General features: G+C 50.6%; 1 protein-coding gene across 2 annotated transcripts in view; it reads left to right on the forward strand.

The window, feature by feature from the left end:
- Positions 1-15,774, forward strand: part of ELF4 (E74 like ETS transcription factor 4) — a 49,857-nt gene that overhangs the window by 24,784 nt on the left and 9,299 nt on the right. For both annotated transcript variants that reach the window (XM_084870720.1, XM_084870719.1), the window contains exons 2-4: positions 7,850-8,126; positions 12,927-13,098; positions 13,985-14,077. In XM_084870720.1, coding sequence (XP_084726846.1) covers positions 8,055-8,126; positions 12,927-13,098; positions 13,985-14,077 — 337 coding nt within the window. In that variant the 5' untranslated portion in view covers positions 7,850-8,054. The remainder of the gene's footprint in view (positions 1-7,849; positions 8,127-12,926; positions 13,099-13,984; positions 14,078-15,774) is intronic.

Raw genomic sequence — 15,774 nt, forward strand, 5'->3', positions numbered from 1 at the left:
CCTCTGTTTGTCCTCACCAAAGGAAAGGGTTGGCTTGCTTGAGGATGCCGAGAAACAATGAAGAGGGGAGGAAGAAAGGTCTTCTGGAAGTCACAGCCACTAGCTCTGTGACCTTCAGCGAGCCACTTCTCCCTCAAGAACTTGGTGTCCATCATTGGATGATAGGAGGGATGGATGCGATTATCTCTGAGGTCCCTTTTACCTTTGATATCCTGGGTTTCTGGGTCAAGGAAAGGCTTCCAGCAGTGTGGGGAGGGGGAGGAGCCACTCTGGGAGCTCATGGTGACATCACAGCTGAGGCTGCCCTCCCTGTCTTCCCATCACTTCTCCCCTTCCCGGCAATAGGCCATCTTTCCACCTCATCCTTCCTGGCATTTCCCCCCTGGATGTGGCCAGGGGTGGAGGGGACATATGGTTGGGCCCTAGAAGCCAGCAGCAAACTTGAACCCGGCCCGGCCCCTCCTGCTCGGGGGAGTCCCAGATCTGAGCAAGGAGCCTCCGCCTTAATTTCTAGGACATGAGCTGGCAAGAGCCTTGACAAAGAACACTGTCCCTTCAATAAAAGTTATCTCACTTTAATGTCCTGTGTTGCTGAGTCACAGATTACCCCAGTTTCTGAAAAACCCAGTAACCGATTTAATTAGTCTCTGGTCAGTGTTTTTGTTCTCTCCCTCCCTCCCCACCCTGCCCCCAAGGAAGAAAGCCAGCTTTGCTGGGGCTGAGGTGGGGGATTCGAGGTTTGTGCCATTCGAAGGCCCCTTTCATTCAGTGCATGCCACTTGCTCCCATAGTGCTCTGTCCAGATCACCAGCCTCGCCAGGCCAGGCCTGCTCCTTTGGCCACTGAATTCCTATTGAGGCCCCTCTTGCAGTGTGTGTGTGTGTGTGTGTGTATGTGTGTGTGTGTTTAGCACAATGACTCCCTGGGTCCTCTGTTTTCCACCTTTAATCCTGGGTTTTCTGAGATAATCCCAACTTCAAAACGTCTAAGCTGGACTCATCTTCTTGCCATATTTCCTGGCTCTGCCACTTCATATCTCCAAATTCTTACAGCGAAAACAGATTATATGACTTGGAGTCGATTCAACTACTGTATTACCCCATACTTTGACATGTTTCTCCTCGGACCGATTCTGAGATTCCCCTCCTGGATTCCAGCTGCTTCACCTAGTCTCCCTTCCCTCCACTCAGACATCAAGCCAAACCTTAAAGAACTGCTTGCTTTGTACCCCTCCCTAGCTCAAGAATCCACCGTAACTCCCAGTTGCTTTCCATATTTTCACATTCTGCTGCCTGGTGGACCTCGGGCCTGTGCACTTCTTCAGCTCATTCCCCTGACTCCCCAGCCAGTCTTTCCTCCCAATAGTCAAGCTGGTTTCCTCTCTCTGCCGTAGTTTGATGGTTGTTGGTTATGTCTTCCCTCTGTTTTCATTTCATCCCATCATTTCCCATTTCCCTGTCTTCCTGTCCTTCTAGGGAAAGACATGCTGAATACTTCATGAGTGGCCATGCCAAAAAAGACACAAATCAGGCCGGGAAATTGAAAAACATGTTTGGGGCATAACATTAACTTAGTGGCCTTTCACGGCCATGCCTGGAGCTGGGTAGATGGCCCCATTGGACAGGAGAGGAAGAGGGTCTGCCTACCCCCCAAGGCAAAGCTGGATGGTTTTGCTGGAATCCCATGCCTTTAGGATCTGCTGGGACTTCTGGGGTTCCTCATACTGGGGTTCAGTAGCTGCCCCAGACATGGCTTTTTAAAAATATATATATATATATATTATTGATTTTTTACAGAGAGGAAGAGAGAGGGATAGAGAGTTAGAAACATCGATGAGATAGAATCATCGATCAGCTGCCTCTTGCACACCCCCTACTGGGGATGTACTCACAACCAAGGTACATGCCCTTGACCAGAATCGAACCCGGGACCTTTCAGTCAACAGGCCGACGCTCTTTCCACTGAGCCAAACCGGTTTCGGTCCCAGACATGGCTTTGCCTCCTTTCCTGCAGTGTGCTTTCCCTGCCACTAGCTTGTCCTTCACAGGAAAGGTTAGTGCCCCTCTGCCTCCTCCCTGGCCCTGGAGCACTGGGGAGGAGGATGTGGTGGCCGCAGGCACCTCCAGGGGGTGCTCTTTGGGCTGTCTCAGGCAAAGCCCCTGGCAGTCGAGGCAGCTGGGGAAATAGGTTCCCTTTGTCAGTCACCCTCCCCCGGCCCCTCCTCCCCTATTGGGCTTCTGTGCTCTTCTTGCCACATAACCACAACCCAGAGGGCTGGGGTGGGGTGAAGGTGGTAAGGACGGGGAACTCGGAGCATTCCTCCAACCGCAGCAGCCTGCCCCTCCCTGTGGGGCCCCCAATGCAGGCGAAGAGCCAGCCCCTTTCCACACCAACAACTAGAAGCCTCCAGCCCCATCCTGTCTGTGTGCTGGAGCCAATGGGGGGACTTCTGGGGGGCTTCATGGGGTGCCCAGTTCCCCCTGGCTTTCAGACGGTCCCCTGAAACTCATCATCCCGGATGAGTGTTTTTTTAAAATTTTCAAAGTGCTTTCCCACCACCATCTTCATTCACCCGAGACTTCCTGGCGAGCATCTGCTAAGCCTGAATTACTTTCAGCCCTCACCCACTCTAAGGATGACAAGATACCACAGAAAGATGGCTGACTTTTCCAGTGTCACACATTGGGGGGCGGGGGGAAATGCAGCCAGGAGAAGGCTTCTGTGCTCCTCCCTCAACCTGGGCAGGGCACACCACATAGTGTGGGCAGGCTGCTGGATGTCCTTGAGAAAGATCAGGGGACATCTCTCTACCCGTGGTCTGCTACCTCCTGCAGCCCTAACTGCTCCTCCCCTGGGACAGCTTAGGGCCCGGGAAGGTAGGGACAAAACGAGCTGAGAAAGGGCTCCGGGTCCGCCTCACCACCAGAGTTGTCACAAGCCCTACGCTGGGAGCAGGCAGTGACCGAGGGTCAAGGACGGAAACTGGGTTTCTTATAAATAAGCACAGAGAAACCCCAACCAACAGAGCTTGCAAAACATTTTTCTCTCTCCCTCTTCCTGATTTCATCTCAAACGTAGGCGGTGGTGGAAGGGAAGGAAAAGAGGAGAAGGAGCTGACAAAATAGCTGTGGCTCAGGCCCCTTCGCTGGGCATTTGCTCAAGGAGAGTTCAGCCGAAACCGGTTTGGCTCAGTGGATAGAGCCTCGGCCTGTGGACTGAAAGGTCCCAGGTTCGATTCTGGTCAAAGGCATGTACCTTGGTTGAGGGCACATCCCCAGTAGGGGGTGTGCAAGAGGCAGCTGATCAATGATTCTCTCTCATCAATGTTTCTAACTCTCTATCCCTCTCTCTTCCTCTCTGTAAAAATATATTTTAAAAAAAGGGAGAGTTCAGCTGGCTATGTGAGTCAAGGCCGTGCGGGAACCCTGGGGAAGGGTTACCTCCCCTCCATCCAGGGCTAGAGATCAGATCCCTGACTCTGGCCCTCCGTCTCTTAAATATGTGCCCCTGGTCATGTGATACAGCATGCAAATTCGTTGCTGGATGACTACTGGGAGGGTGCTGTTTTTCAGTGGAGGGTACAGCTGTTCCTGGAGTAGTTTCCATTTTGTTTGTGGTTGTTGGGGAGGAGTGCTGAGGCAGTGGGAAATGGCATGAAGGAAATTGTCACTTCCTTTCCAGAGAATTCCAGAAAGGTTTCATGGAGGACCGGGAATTTTTAGGAGCGAGAGCTGGCTCGGAGGGGACAAGGAGCTGGAGGAGAAGTCTGCTTTGTGGCCCGGCTGACCATCTGGCCCCCATGTTTCCTGGCGTGTGTGAAAATGCCACGGGTGTTGCTAGCGGTTCGGTGAGAGCCATTGGCTCGGCTGAACGGGGGTAGATTTAAACTCGCTCCACGGAGACTGTGGACGTGGCTTTCACAGAGGGGCCGTTTCCTGTGGAGGAGGCCCAGATGGGTGGGTGCTGAGCTCTGCTTGACGTGGCCCAGTGACAGGCCCAGAAAGGGTCTTTTACGTCTGTACCGCTGCGCAGTTGTGGTGACGCAGGAGCGGCCCAAACCACTTCTATTTTGCTATTTTGGTTTTGAAATACAGTCAGAACCACAGAGAGCCAGAGGTGTGCCTTTGCAGGCCTGAGCCTTGGGCGCCCTCCCTCCGGTGGCTCACACACTCCCACGCAGCGCCCAGGGCCATGGGCTCTCACAGAGGCTTTGCTTTTAGCCTAAGCAGGACGGGCCCTGGGAGCCAGGGATCCTGCAGTGGCCTCCAAGGGAGTCAAGGGGGTGGAGCTCTTAACACCCTGGGAGCTGAATCGACTGAAACAGTGACGGGGCGGGGTGGGGGGAATTCACCACCGGTTACTAAGGGTTCCCGGGTGCCTCAATTCCTTGAGTTAAGTGCCTCTATGCACCCCCCTAGCCCCTTACTCGCTGGCAAGACAGTGCCCAGGGCTCTGATCCGTTGAATCTGCATCTCAGTGTCTCGGTGCCTCTCTGAGGACCCTGGTGAAGGGAGCCCCCGGTGTGGGCCTCTCTGGTCTCCAGCAGGGCGGGCCTTCTGTGGTGGTGGCTTCTTTGGTTTCAGGTTCCTGGGAGAGGGAGGTTATTTTGAGGGACTTGGGGAGGCGGTTCAGGCCTCTGCCGGGGAGAGTGAGCGAGCATGCAAATGAGCCCCTCTCCACCTCTCACTTTCAAATCCTCAAACATCTAAGGGGAGAGAAATGAGAGTTTCTGGACTGGAAGGTTCCACGGTGGTGGGGGTCGGGGGAGAGTGATTTTAGCCTCGGCCAACAGAGTAGGCCAAATGGGGCAGCTGCTTGCCCCCTACACCCTTCACTTCGGCTTCAGGCTGGAGCTCAGGCGGAAGGAGACACCGGTATGAGCTGTGGGTGATGTGTGCGGCCTCCCAATACTCACAGGCCTGGGCCAGCGGGATCTGTACCGACCAAGTCTTTGATTTAGAGACTTGGACATCTGGACACAAGGGAGACAACTGGATTAGTCTCTCTCTTTAAATATATATATATATATATATATATATATATATATATATATATATATATATATATATATTTTATTGATTTTTTACAGAGAGGAAGGGAGAGAGATAGAGAGCTAGAAACGTCAATGAGAGAAGAACATCGACCAGCTGCCTCTTGCACACCCCAAACCGGGGATGTGCCTGCAACCAACGTACATGCCCCTGACCGGAATCGAACCTGGGACCTTTCAGTCTGCAGACCGACGCTCTACCACTGAGCCAAACCGGTTTCGGCTGGATTAGTCTCTTTTATTTCAAACCTCCCCTCCTTGTGCTGCGTCCCCTCTCCCACCTCCTCCCTAGTGGAGTGGACCTTAGGGGGCTCACCCCAAGAACCCATGGCCACATACATATTCTGCAGATATTCTCTCCCTGGAAAGCATAGGGGGTAGTGGTGGTAGCAGCTCACCCCCCTGATGACTGAGCTTGCTGTCCTGATGGCCTTTGACACAGTTCTCACCCACATGTCCCCACAGTTAGGACACATGCGCATGCCCTGCACACATACATATCTACCATGTTTGCACACATGCAGCCAACTCTTGTTGTAAATGACAATGTAAAAATATACAGATATTATACATACAGAGTGCACACATTCCTCTCATTCTTATGTAAGCCAGAGGGTGACACTCACACCACACCCAGTGCACAAACAGATATATTTTATTGCCCAGAAAACACAGCTCACTTGTACGGAATGACCAGTACCATTCGTTCGTTCATTCATTCATTCATTCATTCCACAAACAAGAATTGAGTGTCTGCTCCATGCCAAGCACAGTGCAAGGCTGCTAAGGTTTCATCGATGATCAACACAGTGGTTCCCGCCTTCAAGGAAGCCACTGACTAACGGGGTTGTAAGGAAGGCACACAGAGGTTCCACAGGCTGAGATAAGGGGCATTGAGCTGGCAAACGTGAAGAGAAGCCAAAGGGATGAGCAAACCTGAAGGCCCACTTCGGTGGGGAGGCCTCAGGCCCTTAGCGGGGAAGGGAGGGGGGGATCAGACACAGGAGTTTCAGAAGTTTCGTGTTTAGACAAAGTGGGATTAGGTGAAAGTGATAGCCTTTCATTTGATTAGTTTGAGAATGCTTCCTGGGGACAGACAGCCGGCCTGGCCTGTGGGAGGCCTGGAGCTGCGGAATGTGGGCCTTGGGCACTCTGGGTGGGGGAGACAGACCTTTCAAGCATAAATGGCCCTGGGAGGCTTCTCGGGCCTCAGGAGACTGGTCACGTACAGGACCTGGTGGGGGTGGTGGGGAGAGGAAGGGGTGAAGCTCAAACTGACAGGCACCAGTCTCTCGTGCACCCAAAGGGAAACGTAAACCTGACGGCTTGAGTTGAGTGACTTCTCAGAGTCTTTTTTTGGGGGGGTGAAAAGGTGTGGGGATGAGCCTGGGGGTGGGGAGAAGGCGGAGCCAGCCCTGTGGGCTAACGGAAAGGAAGTGGGAGAGGCCTGGGTGTCTCCTGTGGGGGAGAGCTGTCATCAGGGAGGTCATCCGTGGTCCCCCACCCTTTCCTCCCCTTTGCCCCTCTCTGAAGTTCCTCATTTCTTTCCTTTCAGGAGAAGGTTTTGCCATCCTTGGCACTGCCAAAGGAGTCATTCCCGCTATGGTGCGTGGCCCCAGCTCATGGTTGAACCAGGCTGTTTTAGACCCAGCACACGCACACACTAATGTCACTAAAAACAGAACACTGAGGGCCAGAGATGTAGCCCCTGCAAGTGGAGAAGCCTAACTGTTCGGGTCTGGCGGAGCAGCGCAGATGGACAGGAGGGACTTGGGAGCAGGAGCGAGCCTCTAAAAGGCAGGCCTGGGTGGGACCGCAGACAGCAAGCACAAGCATAGCAAGCACAGGAAACAATTGGAGGCCCTGGTGCCATGTGAATGCCTGAGGTACAGATTGTGAGGCATTCAAGGAGAGGAGAGACGTGCAAACTACAGCAGACAGATTTCCTGGAAAGGGAGGGCCCCCCGAACCGGCCCTGGAGGTTGGGCCAGGTTCTTCGGGCCCCTCCTCCAGCCAGGGCTCTCCTCACAAGTTCCCAGGGTGACAGTTCAGTCTTGAAACTGAAAGCAAAGCTGAACCAAGAACGCAAGCCCACAGCCAGCACAGAGGCTATCGGGGTGGTGGTGGAGTGGTGATGAGTGGGCAGATCTTGGGGCCCAGCTGTCCCTGTCCCCAGGCTCTTTGGAGGCATGGCCATGTCTGAGTCCCATCCCCACAAGCAGGGTCAGGCGAACTATACAAACCTCACAGCAAGACACTTCTTCCTCTGTAGATTCTGACCTTCAGAGCTAAGCGACCTCCACTCCCAAGGTAAACTGAGTCAGGCAGCATCTGGAAGAGCACCCTTTACACCCATGTGTCCTGACCCACACCCCTCGCACGGGAGTCTTTCCTGAGCCAAAGGAATTTTTGGCCTTTTTCATGCCATCGCCCCAGCCACAAAGCCCTGGTTTTCCCTGTGGCCACACCCTGGGGACTAATGTGCAGGGTGGAGAGCGATCAAAGTCCCTCTCTCTGTCACCTCCAGAGGAGTGGGGGAGGGGAGGGAGGGAGGCTGCCATACGTCAGGGCCCGCTCAGGTGCAAATGCTGGTGACTTAGATGGGCACTGAGGCTTGGCCACTTCCCACTGGAGGTGACTCAGTTACCTTCCTTCCCCCTCTTCTATTACCTGCCTCCTTTCTTCTCCTTCCCCCTTCTTCTCCTTCCCCCTTAGCCATCCCCTCCTGGCAGTCCACCCTGGGAACGGAACTCAAGGAAGGTGATTTATTCAGTGCCCCCACCTCTCCCTTCTCTCTAGGTCACTCCTGCGGTCGGCCCAGCCCAGCATGCAGCCTTGAACTTGGCTTAGGCCACCACGTCCTCCAGCTCTCTACACCTCTATTCTCCTGCGGCTTGAGTGGAGGCTCTAAGCTCCAAGGTACCTGAGCAGCATCTCTTCGTCAAGAAAACCCCGCGGCTCCAGAGGGCCCTGCGGATTCTGCTGTCAGCGTTGAGAGAACAGCATGGCTATAACCCTGCAGCCCAGTGACCTGATCTTCGAGTTTGCAAGCAACGGGATGGATGATATACACCAGGTACAGCCCCCGGAGCACGGAGCCCGGTCAGCCAGTGCAGATGATCAGATAGACACAGACAGGCAGCCAGACAGCCAGCGCGCCAGCTGGTTGGCCGGCTAGCCAGTCAGCAAATATTGATCAAGCACCTACTAGGTTCAGGGCACTAGGCCCGCTTGTCAGCCAGACTGTGCCAGCTAGCCACTCATGAAGCCAGTCAGTAACCATGGGGTGGTCATTTGGCGAGCTGGTTGCCCACGTGCAATTACAGGGCGCATGCAGTCACTAAGTCAGCCAAGCAGCTGCTAAGTACACCAGCTGAGCTGTTGGCAGGTCAGCAACGTGTGCCGTATGCACAGCTGTGAACTGACCTGCCTATGCTTTTTCAGCCACTTCCCGTCACCCCAGGGTCACAGTGACAAAGTTGCTGGGACAACCACATAGCAGGAGTGAGCACTGCCAGCTGGAACCGCAGGGCAGAGTCCAACCCCTGGCATCTCCAGGCTCACGGCTCAAGCCTGGTTGATGAACCCTTCTTCCATAACCATCTTTTCAGCCTCGATTTAAAATTCAGGATACACTGGAAGTGGAATCTTAAGGTTGCAGGAAGTTGGAAAATAGGACAGACTTCTGGCACCCGAGTCCCCACCATTCTGTACCTTGCCCCGCAGGGGGGTTAAACCGTTTTCCGGACATTTAGCTGTACCTATCAGATAGTGTCCTGGCACACTCGCCACCATACACTCACCTCTTTTCACACACTGGCAGCCAGCTACAATGGAAGGAATGGAAGAGTAGGAGCCAGGAGTCCTGGGCTCTGATCCTAGTTTGGCCTCAGTGTACCTATGCAAAGCCTGTCCCCTACTGTATCTGGCTGCCATCTCCCCATCTTCACCACGGGGATAGCCACCTGGATCACCTCTAAGGGCACCTCAGCCTAATTCTGATGCCCTCTATCCTAAATCCTTGTGAAGATGGAGAACTTTGTGCAATCTCTAGCTAACTACAAAAGGCTGCCCCCTAGTGGACTTTTAGCATATTAAACTTTCTGTCCAGTGGGGCCTTATCCAAGTTGCTCAGTTTTTAAAAATATATATATTTTATTGATTTTTAACAGAGAGGAAGAGAGAGGGATAGAGAGTTAGAAACATCGATGAGAGAGAATCACCGATCAGCTGCCTCTTGCACACCCCCTACTGGGGATGTGCCCACAACCAAGGTACATGTCCTTGACCAGAATCGAACCTGGGACCTTTCAGTCCCCAGGCCGATGCTCTATCCACTGAGCCAAACCGGTTTCGGCAAGCTGCTCAGTTTTATTGAACAACCCTGAAGTGCCTAGAGGAGAAAGCAAGAAACTCTAACCTTACCTGGGTTCTCAATACTACAAGTCATTTTTTACTTGTTTCTAGTCTGATCAGCAGCTGTTTCTGTTCTTCATAGGGGCTGTTCATAGACACTCCCAACACCATACCTTCCAGCCCCACACAAGCCCCTGCACCCTCAGCAGACAGATTCTCCTCCAATCCACAGAGAAGCTCAAAGCCAAGGAAGCTCTTGGTTTCCTTCCATTACCCCATTTTGTTGACAAATTCACTGTTCTTTTTTTTAATATATATTTTTATTGATTTTAGAGAGAAGGGGAGAGGGAGAGAAAGATAAGCACATCAATGATGAGAATCATTGATCGGCTGCCTCTTACATGCCCCCCACAGGCATGTGTCTTTGACTGGAATCAAACTTGGGACCCTTCAGTCCGCAGGCCGATGCTCTATCCACTGAGCCAAACCAGTTAGGGGTGACAACATCACTGTTCTTCTTTTTTTTGAAAATATATTTTATTGATTTTTTTTTACAGAGAGGAAGGAGAGGGATAGAGAGCTAGAAACATCGATGAGAGAGAAACATCGACCAGCTGCCTCCTGCACACCCCTCACTGGGGATGTGCCAGCAACCAGTGTACATGCCCTTGACCGGAATCGAACCTGGGACCCCTCAGTCCACAGGCCGACACTCCATCCACTGAGCCAAACCGGTTTCGGCAACATCACTGTTCTTATTTCCTTTTCACTGGCCTGGGAGAAAGAAGTGTCCCTGTCCCTTCCAAGAGTAATCCTGGCCCTGTACTTACTCTCCTTTCTCCTGCTTCCCTCAAACCATTGATCAACTCCTCTCTTTCTCTTTATATATTTCAGATCTCCCAGACCTTCCTTCTCAACTTATAACATAGGCAGGTCTCCCCAATCCTAAAAGAAACCTCACATGCCTGTCTTCTGCCCACTTCCTTCAAAATACCACCTTCTTTGTGCCTTTCTTCTCCCCAGCGTAGGCTCCACCCTCTCTGTTTACTTTCTCACCTCCTTTCTCTCACTAATTTTAGGAAACAATCTTTTAAAATACTAGAGGCCCAGTGCATAGGAGGGTCCCTCAGCCTGGCCTGCCCCCTCTCACAGTAAGGGAGCCCTTAGGGGTGGGAGGTGAGCAGAGATCAGGGGAAGGCAACGCCCCATCATACCTCTGCTGCTGCTGCAGCCAGCAGTGCAAGCCTTGGCCAGCCCTGGTTACCTGAGCCTCGGGCAGCTGCCATCCAAGGCTTGCCTGCACCTCAGGCCGGCTCTAGGCAGCTGGACAGCTACCATTGTAGGCTTTCCTATGCCTTGGGATGGCCCTGGGCAGCTGGGGGCTGAGGGGACTGGGGGACTCCAAAGGCAGGTCTGCCTGGGGGTTGGCCCGGCCTTGCCATGCGCCTGCCCCCCAGCAAGGCTGAGGGGACTGGGTGCCGCCATCTTGTGGCTGTGGGCACTGCCCTCTTTGAGGGCGGGGCAGTCAATTAGCATATTCCCTCCTTATTGGCTGTGGGAACTGCCATCTTTGTGACGGCATGAAGGTCAATTAGCATATTCTCTCTTTATTAAATAGTATAGTTTTATTGAGAGAGAATCATTGATCAGCTGCCTCCTTCATGGCCCACACTGGGAACGGAGCCCACAACCCAGGCATGTGCCTTACTGGGAATCCAATCATGATCTTGTTCATAGGTCAACACTCAACTACTGAGCTACACCAGCTGGGCAGGAAAAATATTTCCTGCATTTATTGCAAAAAATGTTTGTATCAAGAATACAAAAAGGTGCATAAATCACATACATATGTGTATATCTATTTAAAGAATAACTATAAAATAAACACCCATGAACTCACCACTCAGGTTGAGAAATAAAATGTTGCCAGTCTCCTAGAAGCTCCTGATACATAAAACAATGAGAACCTACACCATTCCTTGTTCTAAGTGCTTTAGGCATATTGATTTGTTTAGATAACCTTTGGGGTCAATAATATGATCATCCAAATTTTATAAATGAGGAAACCAATGCACAGAAAAGCTAGGTAACTTGCCCAAGGTCACCCTGCTAGTAAGTAGTAGAGCTTGGTTTCATACCCAGGCAGTCTGGCTCTAGACCAGCACAATCCAATAGAATATTCTGAGATGCTAGAAGTATTCTATATTTGTGTTATTCAGTATGGGGCCACTAGTCCCATATGGCTATGGAGCACTTGAACTATGGCCAGCACAACTGAAGAACTGATCTTTTATCTTGAAAATTTTGCATTTATATTTAAATAGTCACCTGTGGCTAGTGACTACCATATTGGACAGACAGCTCTTAACTTTATGGCCTTAGTCACTACACCCCACTGCCTGCCTCACTCTGTCCTCTCTGCGATCCATTGTAATGTGCCTTGGGACTCCAGCACTCTCCTGAAGCTGGATTAGCCTGGGTGACTGCCCAGTAGCCAAACCAAAAAGCATTTTATTAACTTTTGTTCTTCTGGAACCTTCAGACACATTAGGCAGAACTGAGTATTCTCATTCTTTTTCCATGAAGAAAGAATTAACTAATAGTCCCATGAAAGAAAATTTGAAAAATACAGAAAATTATAAAGAATGGGGGGAAAACCATCCAAAGTCCCACAACTTAAATATAATCATTATGAACATTCTGGTATATTTCCTTCCAAACATAATTAAAAAAAACAAACAAACCACAGTTGCAAAAACAACAACAAACACCAAACAGTTGCGATCACACTCCTTTTTTATTTAGATTTGTTTGGTTTTAGAACACCTATGTCTTCCAGGGGTCAAATTCTCATCCTGATCATTTTTGTCCACTCCAAGGGATTTAGCGACAACCCTGTTGAGTTCTTGGACACATATTTTTTACTCCCTGAGAGGGATCTCCATTTTAAATATCTCTAGGGTACCTCAAGCTAACCATATTCAGACACTTCCCACCTTATATTTCTCCAAAAACCTGTCCCTCCTTCTCTTGGTCCCCCCTTAACATGAACAATGTCCCCATGCGCCCATTGAATCAAACTGGAAATTGACTGAGCCCTTACCTTTCTTCCTAATGCCTCTGTTCTTTCATCTTCATTGCCACAGACTGAGCCCTAAGATGTCCACAATCTGAGCCCCTAACCCTGGGTACCCAACCCTGACTATAGGCTGAGTCCTTCACCTGACTATACATAGAGCCTCTCGTCCTTGCCATTGACTAATCCTTGGATTAACCTATAACTAGAGCCAATGAAAGCTGTCTGCCTTTGGTTGAATGCAGGTGGTACAGAGCCAGCCCATTGCTATTAATTAAAAATTCATCATCTAGTGAGGTCAGACCCAAAGCAATGTCGTCTAATACAAAGGACGGCTCTTGAAGGTTCTAAGAATTCGGAATTGCAAGAAGGGCCAGATTCTAGTAGGAGGGCTTCCTGGAAGAGGTGAGTGGGTCGTGAACCAGATCTCTCTCTTCTCCACAGCTGGAAGACCCCTCAGTATTCCCCGCTGTGATCGTGGAGCAGGTACCCTACCCCGAATTACTGCATCTGTATTCAGGACTGGAGCTAGAAGACGGTCACAACGGCATCATAACGGACAGGACCTTGTGCATGACACAGGATCAGATACTGGAGGGCAGTTTCATGGTGGCAGGTCTGTCCCCTTCCTGGGCAGGGAATTTGTGGAGGACAAAGGGGTCTGTCTTCAGGGAACAGTAGCCCACACACAATGGCTTATAGTGACACATACAGCAAAGGCAAGGCTCCCAACAGTTGGAAATTAGATGGGGCAGTTAAGACAAACAAAAGGTAGTACAACTTCATAGAGGAGGAAGTCATGTAAATAGATTCATGAATTTTTAAAAATATATTTTATTGATTTTTTTACAGAGAGGAAGAGAGAGGGACAGAGAGGGACAGATAGTTAGAAATATCGATGGGAGAGAATCATCGATCAGCTGCCTCTTGCACACCCCCCACTGGGGATGTGCCCGCAACCAAGGTACATGCCCTTGATCGGAATTGAACCTGGGACCTTTTGGTCCGCAGGGCGACGCTCTATCCACTGAGCCAAACTGGTTTCGGCTAGATTCATGATCTTTAAAAAAACACACATTTTTTATCCATTTCAGAGAGGAAGGGAGGGAGAGATAGAAACATCAGTGATGAGAGAGAACCATTGATCAACTGCCTCCTGCACACCCCCTAATGGGGATTGAGTCTGTAACCCAGGCATGTGCCCTGAACCAGGAATTGAACCGTGACCTCCTGGTTCATAGGTTGATGCTCAACCACTGAGCCATGCTAGCTAGGTGGATTCATGATCTTTTGAGATGGAGGAGGACAGTTAGGAGTGGAGATAGCTGGGGTGGGTGTAGAGAGAAGGTGGAGGACTAGGCTGGGAGGTGCACGGTCCCTCTCCGGCTATCCTTTGGCTCCTTTTCACTATTCTCTGGGCTGGCCCTGGTTATAGCTGTACCCCCGATCTTGTACCTAAGAGAACTTTTTTTCTCCCTCCTTATCATGGAACCTGAAACCAGATGAAAATGAAGCAACCTCACAAACCATGTCAACCACTGAAGTCTTGCTCAATGTTGAGTCTCCCAACAACATCCTGGATGAGAAGCAGATCTGTAAGTATGAACCTTGGTGCCTTTACTCAAGGCAACACAAATGGTATTTAAAAAGATCACATCTAGCCCTAGCTGGTTTGCCTCAGTGGATAGAGCGTCAACCTGCAGACCGAAGGGTCCCGGGTTCAATTCTGGTCAAGGGCATGTAGCTCGGTTGCAGGCTCCTCCCTGGGACGGGCCCTGGTCAGGGTGCATGCAGGAGGCAATGAATTGATGTGTTTCTCCCACATTGATGTTTCTCTCTGTCTTTCCCTCTCTCTTCTACTCTCTCTAAAAATCAATGGAAAAATATATTCGGTGAGAACTAAAAACAAAACAGAAAATAAATCAATTAAAAGATCATGTCCATGTGTTGGATTCTCAGACACATGTGGATGCAGGCATATGTACCGACCCCCAACAACATACACATAAACTTACTCTTGAGCTGTGACTGGAATGGGAGGGGGCTGGAGGGCACCACCGACAAGGAAAGGTGGCCAGGGTGACCCTCCCCATTTTATTGTTGATGATCCTCTCCACAGGATATTTTTCCTTTTTTACCAGAGGCTATTTTTCCATTGATTTTAGAGAGTGGAAGGGAGGGGAAAAGTCACAGAGAGAAATAAACATTTGTGTGAGAGAGACACATGGATTGGTTGCCTCATGACCACTCCCAAACCCAGGCCAGGGATCAAGTCTACAACTGAGGTATGTGCCCTTGACAGAAATTGAACCTGGGACCCTTCAGTCTGAAGGCCGACGCTCTATCCACTGAGCCAAGCCAGCTAGGGCTCCCCCAATTTTTAAATTGTGATAAAATATACATAAAATTGATGACCTTAGCCATTTTTCAGTGTACTGCTCACTGGTATTATGTTCCTTTGTATTGTTGTGCAGCCATCATCACCATCCATCTCCAGAACTCTTCACCTTGAAAACCGGAAACTTTCTACCCATTAAACAACTCCCCCTCTTCCTCCCCCCAGCCCCTGGCAACTACCATTCTACTCTCTGTCTATGAATTTGAATAGTCTAGGTACTTCAGATAAGTGGGATTTTATAGTATTTGTCTTTCAGAGACTGGCTTCTTTCTTTTAAAAAAATATATTTTTATTTACTTCAGAGGAAGGGAGAGGGAGAGATAGAACATCAGTGATGAGAGAGAACCATTGATCCGCTGCCTCCTGCATGACTTCTACCAGGGATTGAGCCCACAGCCCAGGCATGTGCCCTGACCAAGAATTGAACCGTGACCTCCTGGTTCATAGGTTGACGCTCAACCACTGAACCACGCCAGCCAGGCACTACTGGATTATTTCACTGAGCAGAATGTCCTCAAGGCCTGCCCATGTTGTAGCCTGTGTCAGAATCTACTTGCTTTTTACGGTTGAGTACTATTGGCCAGGGTCACTTTTCAGGTGCCCACCCCCCCACTCTCTTGCTGGGCTCCGAGGAAGACTAAGCAGGGTGTGGCTTATTTTATAACGTACAGGGTTCGGTACCTTCTCATTCCTTTCCTGATATTGGAGGTTGGCCATCCCTCCCCAGAAGGCCCCCAAGGGAGGCTTTTCCTCCAGGACTCCCTCAGGCATTTCCCCTGACTCCACAGGGGGCTCTGGGAGACACCATGAGAAAGAAAGCCCTGAAGCTGCATGTTAAGAGTCCCAGCATTTCTGATCCCGACTCTGTCACTAATATTCACTCAGGATTCAACA

This window comes from Pipistrellus hanaki (assembly GCF_964339955.1).
Source record: "Pipistrellus hanaki genome assembly, chromosome: X".
Taxonomy (NCBI): domain Eukaryota; kingdom Metazoa; phylum Chordata; class Mammalia; order Chiroptera; family Vespertilionidae; genus Pipistrellus; species Pipistrellus hanaki.